The sequence below is a fragment of the Apteryx rowi genome, unplaced genomic scaffold (assembly GCF_003343035.1).
Source record: "Apteryx rowi isolate R43461 unplaced genomic scaffold, aptRow1 scaffold_49, whole genome shotgun sequence".
Lineage (NCBI taxonomy): Eukaryota > Metazoa > Chordata > Aves > Apterygiformes > Apterygidae > Apteryx > Apteryx rowi.
In genome coordinates, this window is record NW_020450749.1 from 2500409 (window position 1) to 2508985 (window position 8577).

Here is an 8577-nt window from a genome sequence, read left to right on the forward strand (position 1 = left end):
TCAACTGAAGTTGTTTTGTCCATATGTTTTGTAACTGACAGTCCTAATTAAATCTTTCTTCATTTATGTCCCCTGTTTTTCTTTGAGGTGTAGGAGGAAGATAAACCTGAAAGGATCTCTAATGAAATTTTAATTTTTCTGTTGTCAGAAATACTGCTTTAAAAAAAAAAAAAACAGAAAATAAACATTTTTCAAAAACCACCCTCATTTTGTCTAGTGAAAACAGTTTTCAAAAAAAACCCCCAAAAAACAAAAAACCATACTACTAAAGTGAACCATGACACATGTGTCCCTTTATGGGCAGGGCACTCGAAGCAAAAGAAAAAAAAAGCCAACAAGATAATGAATAAAGGTTTGGGTCAGGGCAGAGGGAAGAGAGATGCAGTGAAAGTGTTCTGTTGAATAGCTGCCTCCCTCTTCCTTCAATGTACTTTTTCCTTGTGGTCTTTTTACAGCTTCCTCCATGTTTGTGGAGTGAAAAGAATAAGCGAGTAGTCTATTTATATAATGCAATTTCATAAGACCAACCAGACATGGTTTCCGGTACCATTTCTCCTTTAGTAACGTAACTTTTCATAAAAACTCTTATTACAAGCTTCTGCAGAAGAATGAGGAAACTGTGTTCTAGGCCTCCCTTCTGTATTGATCACGGAAATCAAATTATTTCCATATCAAAATATTAGCGTGAAAGTAACAAGTTTTAATGGTTTTGCCTGAAACCAGGGAAAACACATACACAGGCTGTGCAAAGACTCCTCCTCAGCGCTGACTGTCACTGCTTCTGCCAGGTAGGTGAGGAAGTGTTGGGCACATGCAGATGGGCGGCATTGCAATGGAGATTATGTTGCTGTGCCAGCAGCATTTACCCAAAGATTTTTCAAAGAAGCCGGACAAATTTGAGGAGGAAAAATCCACGGGGGACCGTCAAATACAAAGGCACCAGCACCTCACCCCTAATGCAAACTGTTGGCATCTGGGAAAACACTGCTTTGCACTTGCCCTGCTTTTATCCTCTTACCTCGGCCAACAGCCAAAGCATCTCTCCGAGACAGGTACTGGCATATCTTTGGTGTGATCCAGGGTAACCATTTGGGTATTCCAAAGGATTTTCAGCTACTGTGGCTGCTGGTCAGCTCTGGACATAGTCCTAGAGAAGCAGGACTGCGTCCCTCACTTTAACCTAGACATCTCCCTTTAGTCTCATGCTTCCAGAAGGACGCCGTTTTAATTTCTGCGCAGGGCACTCCGCACAGAACACTACATGGTTGTAAGACGGGGCTTCTACAGGCTGCGTTTTGTGGGTCAAATCTGAGCAAAAGAATGATCTCATCTCCTAACATTTCCAGTTCTTTAGAGGTGCAATTGCAGCCAGCCTAGCACAGACCCAACCTCTAGGATTTTGATGGGATTGTGCTTTTCCGGCACAGAAAGTCATCTCGTGGTCAGGCCTCCAACGCTCTTTTCCGGACAAACTAGTCTTAGCTCCCTGCACCACATTTGTAAACTCGAAGAGATGAGCTGAGGGAATTAACTCGACTCTAATCCACCAACACGATGTTTCACATCACCCATATTCTCATTGCTGCGCTGAGCATTTCAAATTGTGGCACACGCCTGGGGATRAGGAGCTAAACAGACCTAATCCACTGCCTTAAACATACATGCAAGTGTGAAATGCTTGAGTTGTTAAACAGCATACCACCCATGTCACATTCAAATAGTAGTCTAAAATGTCAGTGCTGTTCTGCTTTTAAAAAGGAAGTCACGATTTATTTATTTATTTTTTTTGAACTCCTAAGTCTCTTAAAATGTTTTATGAATGTGGGGGCAGGGGAAGGGGAATTAAGACCAAGCAGCAAACTCCTCTAAAAGGGAGGATTAAAAACATGAAAAGAAAATGATACCAGATTACAGAAGAACAAGAAAAGATCTAGACTACTTTAAGCTGCAAAACATTAAATTCAATTTCTGCTTCTCACAGCAGTCTGCAGCCCCAGCTGCCGGGAGTAAGGTCGGACCTGGCGCTGACCCCAGCCACCTGGGGAAGGGTCCCCACCCTGCCGGGCAGCAGGGCCATCCCTCATAGGTCCATCCCTCCCAGGTCCTGCCGCTGYGCACCCCACCTTGGATTTCCTCAGCACTTCTCCAACTCTACCCACACCACCTTCAGGAGACACCTTCCCCAGCTGGTGAGGGAGCAGGAGCCCTGCAACCACAGCTCCTCTCTCTACCACCTTCACCCAGCAGGCTCCATCATGGATGAAAAGTGGACAAGACTGCTACCAAATCTCCAGCACCATCTACTATGCCACCAGCAAGCTCCACAACAGCAATTCGAAAACCAACTTTCTTGCAAATTCGACCTTCAAGATGAGACCCTGGGCAACCCTCTCCTTCTGGTCCATTTGTCTCAGTGTGATGGCAACTCAACACCTTGGCTCATATTAGCATTTTTACTCTATCACTGCTGATGTCTAACACACATTACCTGGATGTCTATCTCCTGGCCATCACCACAGGAAGAGACAATCAGAACAGTTACAATCTACTGCAGTCTTTACATAAAGACTCCCAATTGACTTTAGCAGGAACTAGAGCTGGCTGAAACCTTAAACATTTGAGACAAGAAAAAGACTAAGAGCCAAGCATCTAATCATTAAAAAAAAAATAAATAAAAAAAACCCAAAACCACAAAACACACACCCCACACCAAACCAAACCAGAAAAACCTCAACCTATTTGAAACAAGACTCACATTTCATTTTGCCTTCAGGAGAAAACACTTGTTCTGTCCAAGGGCCTCTGCGACAAACATCTCATGTTCCCCTTTCCCCTTTCGGATGATCCTTTCAGAAAGGCAGCTGGTAAAGGCGGTCTCCATTCTTGCAAAGGACGGATATGACAGAGCATGTATTTGATAGGCCTCTAGAAGGATGGCTTAATTACTACCAGATGTTCCTTTTATGGGAGAAATCACTGCTACAAAACCTCTATCGGATGAGAGTTTGCTGGTATTTCCTAGTAAACGACACTTACCTCTGTCCTGTGAGTGTATCTCCAGAAGGCAGCTGGTATCAATCCACAGAATGCAAGAGCAAAACAGAAAAATCCCTGAGGATAAAGAGAAAATATTATGAGTTACAGTATGGGGAGAAAATATTTATTTGAAAACACCATAGGAACATATTTAATATGCTAGTTTTAGCAAGTTTGCTTAAAATTAGAGCAAAATATCACCTTCTTTTAATATCCCTCATAATGCCGGTTACTTAAAAGAAATTGGATGTATAACAACTTTACAATTGTCCTGCAGGAACCCTCTAATTACACTGTGGCCATTTGTAGGGGTTGACCAGAAAAAGCTTTCTCCTTCCTGTGGAGCGGTTAGCCTATTCTGCCCAAGCTCCTCTTGAAAAAAACGGGAAGAAAAGCATTTACAGCTTGCTACTATTGGGAAGCAGGACCACATACAGAGATACCACCTCCTTACTCAAGGGATTCAGTCTCCCCCACGTTTAAAACTCAGCTATCAGCTTTAAAGAGGGGAGAAAATAAAAAAAACCCAACCAACCAAAAACCCCCACACAAATGAATTTAGCCCATACACAAGTTAGCGACTGGGACAGAGAGCAACCCACTCTGGAAAACGAGCTAGACTTTACTCTGGCCCGCACCTCAGAGCTATTAACAACATACTAGCTGCAGAGCCAAGTCGCCTTTCTTAAGTCAGCACTGTCCCATTGAGACAAAAGGAAGACAGAAATATAACCAAGGCCAGTAACTGACCCTGAACTGCATAAACAATAATGACAATGACATAGAAGGCGGCTTGACTTTTGTATTCTTTGCTAAGCTTACAAAGCTGGAAGTTAGAGATGTTGTGTCTTTATTTGAAGAAGTTTGATCCAAAAAAACCTGATGTAAACATTGGTTGCCTATTGTGACAGCTGGACCAAAAGAATTTACATTAAGAGAGAGAGAGAGGAAAGACTGCATATAAAACATCTGAAGGCCAAATGGGCTCATCAAGTATGAACCTTGATGTCAAAACCAGAGTTTGGTCTTGGAATGGCAAAAGATGCTGAACAAGCACCAGTTGAAAACTATTGCCCTTGCAAGCTTTTCCATCTAACCATCCCGCTTCTGAAAAGTTAAATATCTGGGGAAAATTGTCCATTTGACTGAAGCTTTTTGTTTTTTAATTTTTATGAGTATTTTAATATCATGACCTTACTGAAATATTAAAAAAAAWTAAAACATTTGTGAAAACTTTTACCAAATACAAGCTTAAGGAAAAGAATAAGAGTGTTACTGTTATTCATTCTGTTTTACCAAAAAACCTTTGTTTAAAACATATGGCTTTAAAAAGAGGGGAGGGGGGACAAAAACAACAACTCCATATGCAGTATAAAAGGAAAACAAATCATTCCAGTTCCTGGAAACAAGTGCAAACATGCCAGCAAAATAACTTTTAATGGTTCTTGTCCATTTTTTGCCTGATCTGTATTTCTGCTCAAGCCAGGATGATGCACCGTCAGAGAAATTTTGTTCCAGGAATGAAATTATTTGGCATTTCACAACTCACAGTTGTCTTGTTTACAGGCTCTGTAGCACACACCAGGAGAAAACCTGGTATGGTTCTTATGAAAGAACTTGAATTATATGTCTGCTCTCTCCTTTTTTTTTTTTTTGTTAGGATAATCAGTTTTTGTTTGATGACAAATGCCACTTTTWAAATTTAAAGTTAACGAAAATTTGATTTTAACAACATTTCAGAAATAATTTAGTCTTCAGAGAGATGAGAGGCAAGAGGTTAYCAAAAACCCTGCAAAAAGTCAACTAGAAATCAAGACAAAAATGAAAACTTTTCCACATAACATGATATAAATTCCCCGACTAGTTCATCTCCATTTTCTTAACTGCAATTAAAGCAGACTAAGGACTGAGGTCCTCCATCACTCTTCTTTCCTTTATTAGCACTTTGTCCTTCTATGTTTGCAGTAAACATACGTAACTGCTAACAGTACGTCATCATGGACAACTCCGCGTGCTTTTAGCGGTCCTCCCTTTCAGCCCCCAGAGGGGTGGGGCACCCATGGGAATACTGACTATAGTATATAGTCAATATATACTATAAAGGAGCGTGCAAGTAGCAGCAACGGGCCCAGTGAGAGGGAAGGGCGTGCAAGGCGAGACGCCGTGGCTGCAAGACAGAGTGAAGGACGGCACTGCGCTTGCTCCTCCGCTTGATGGAGGGAGGGTTCGCCTTTGCCTGCCTTCCCCCACCAGCTCCAGCACTTACAACATCTCTCTGGGGCCAGAGCACCCAGCAGATTAAAGACCTGCTTCGCGCATTCCCTTCCTCTATTCCACCCCCACGTCCCAGCCCTTCACCTTCGGTATCTGCTCTCCCTTTATATCAATCCAGCGTCTCTGGGAACACAGAAATGCAGACACTTGGGAAGCTCACCCTCCATCCAGCCAGCGATAAGCAATTATGTGGCTCCTAGAAGAGCTTGTAAATGAATTATAGGCTGCTTTTTCCTTTCCCAGCCAGAAGGCTTTTGGTAGCGCAACTTCTTAATTATATTAGAAGACATTTGGAGAAAATAAATAAATGCAACACTTAAGCTTGCACATGAAATGCAAGGGGTGGAAGCTGGTCTACCACCCCCTCAGACCCTTCCTCCTGGGGCTGTAGAGGGCCTTCACAGCCTGCCACGGGATGCCCTCTGCTCTTCGCAACGTGCAGCATAACCGGCCCCAGGGATTGCTGCCACTGGCCAGATATCAATTACTCTTTCATGAATTGCCTTGTTCTCATTCTTGCTGCAAGGAACAATTTGTCTCCTAGACACTTGGCAGGATGCACAGAAGCCGCTTCTTGCCCATTGACGGGTGTACCTTTCAATTCACCTTTCCCGTGCCTGCCCTTTGGGGTAACGACGAAGAGCTGTCTCCATCTGGATGAGGAATCCACCCACAACTCCGGCTGGATGCAGCCGCGATCTGTCTCTGCACTGGCTCTACCTGCGCCTGCTCCCCAGGGAGGGAGACTGGCAGATTGATTTCTTGCTCAGGAGCGGTGCGTGATGAAGGAGAGTGCAGAAGGCAGATTCATAGTAAGAGCAAGACACTGAAGTGCACTGCTGTGTTATTAAGGACCCTTCACACACTTGCCTGCAATTATGCATTTGGGAACAGTAAAGCAAAGAGCTTGTGCTGAGTGCTAGCCCCACTGGCACATCACTCAGTTTCAGTGAAAAGATGGGTTAGATCAGGCATTCGCCAATGCTTTTTCATCCCAGTAATTGTTTGGAACCACACTTGGAACAGCTGATCCATCCTGAACACATTTTGCTCTAGACTAGTGATTTTCAGCATGGAAAATTCAGGTGCTAGAATTTCAGATGGAATATTTTGTGTGGCATGTTGCTTTCTCCTTTGCTGTTTTTTTCCTCCCCTTCGGTCTGGCTCCAGGAGAGTTCAAGGCACTATGCACCAGTATCTGGACAGACTCTTTCCCTTTGTTACAAGCAGTACCAGCAAAACTGCAGCTTTCCTTCCTTCTCCTCCCCTTTCATAGCAACACGGCCTTCAGAGGCCGTGAGAGCTACAGGATGTTTACATTCAGGACTGACTGAATGATATACCACACATCACTGAAAAACAGGGATTTAAAGGTTTGCCAGAACTATCATTGGAGGACAGTCAATAAAACTGTCACTGCTCTCTCCACTTAGGAGGAGCTTTGGGGGAAATAGTCCAGGATTTTAGAACACGGTTTTTAACCCTCAAGATCGCAGTTACTCTCTAGAAACCAGCTTCCTTGCAAGCCTCAATGGATGCACAGTGCAGTTTCTGCCTGGTGTGGCGATACTGCTAATGCAGCTGCAACAAGACAAGCTCCTGAGATACATGTGCTTTCACCAATTTGAAATATTTCTTTTTCTGACCTCTTTGTACCCATTATCATTATYAGGACAGTACCAGTAAAACCTAGAAAGTCTGAGGCCCCTCTTCCACATACACTGTATACACAGATGGCCAGGCAGGGTGAGCATTTAAGTAGACAAAGCATTAGCAGGGAAACCAGAGCACAAGAGGGAGATGGGATCTACCCAACGACTAGGGTGAYGTTCCTCCAAGCCAGCCTGCTTCCCAGCTAGCACTTCCCTGGAGCAGACGATTTACAGAGCAGCCTCGTGCCGGATCAGCCACATCGATGCGGACGTGCCCAGAACACAGCTGTTTCCCACAGTCCCAGATGTGAGACATCAATACTGCTGCTTCTTCCATCTTTGAAGAAACAGTGAATTAAATGGTCTTAAAACAAGACCATTACAGAGGAGGAARGTCCTTTAAAATCAATAGCTAGGGAAGGTGAAAAATCCTCTCTATTAAGGAGCAGAAAAAAGCTGTGAGGGAATGATCACCTCCCCTGTGACCGACAGCCCAGAAGCCAGCAGGACAGGACGTGATGCCGACAACAAGCCTCGGAGCTCTGCGAGTTCAAATCCCACTCTTGCCTACCACCACATCTAACATCAGACCTAAGAGGCTGGCTCTCTTTGCCTTCATTTCCTACCTGCTGATCAGAGATCAAACTACTGGCCTTGTGAAAGGGTAGAAACTGAAAACAAACCATGGACTGACCCTTCCTGTAAAATACTAGCAGTTATAGCAGCGTGAGCAGTTTATAGGAGTAAGGAAAACATCCCTATACAAATACATGATTTAGGATGTTACCACGCTGCCAAGTTGCCTGGACACGGAGGAATGCTGCAGGAGATGGTGCCAGAGTTTTCCAGGGAAGATGGCTTGAACTTGCTTCTAAAGCATCCATTACTAACCCCCATTCCTAAGATATCTCAAAGAATAAGGAGAAGTTGTGGAGAATAAAGTTGCTAGTGATCAGCACTTGAGTATTTTTCAGGGCTGCCAGCTCATTCCTGAAGAGCTGGGGCCATGCCATAGCCATGGTACCAGCGACTATAGCGGCACCAGCCACTAYGGAGAAAACTGGCTGAATGAGGGGGTGACCCCCATCAGGTCCAGGTCCCTGCAAGCACGCTTGCTGCCAAATCACAGACTGCACCCATGCAGGGTAARACAGGCCTTTGCTCTCTGAGGGCTGCAGACCAAGGCTGTCTCACTTGCCATAGCACAAGTCAAGCAAATTGCATCTGAACGGGGAAAGGACCGAAGGCCACACGGTGCCGGGCAGAGGCGAGGAGAGGAGGATGGCGGTGGCAGGCGCTGCTGGAGACAGCAGCCCTCAGCCCTGCCGCCCAACGTGGGGACTCGGCCCCCTCCAGCGGCGAAACGCGGAGGAGAGGATGAGCACAACGTCCCCAGCTTGTGCCGAGGAAGGTCTGTGGGATTTCCTCCCTTTGACCATTTCTGGTCATTACAGCCACATTACAACCACACTACAGCTACCCTAAACTGGACATAGTCCGAGTTCTCACACCAATAGTCGCCGGTATCAGGAAAAATGCTTCTTCAAAAGGAGCAACTGTCCCTAACTCATGCGCTAACTATCCCCTTCTCCTTTACACCCTGCCCCTGATATCC

General features: G+C 44.8%; 1 protein-coding gene across 9 annotated transcripts in view; it reads right to left on the reverse strand.

Annotated features, from left to right (window-relative positions):
• TSPAN32 (tetraspanin 32) overlaps positions 1-8577 on the reverse strand; it is a 45471-nt gene that overhangs the window by 22434 nt on the left and 14460 nt on the right. For all 9 annotated transcript variants that reach the window (XM_026079014.1, XM_026079012.1, XM_026079017.1 and 6 more), the window contains one exon: positions 3037-3111. In XM_026079014.1, coding sequence (XP_025934799.1) covers positions 3037-3111 — 75 coding nt within the window. The remainder of the gene's footprint in view (positions 1-3036; positions 3112-8577) is intronic.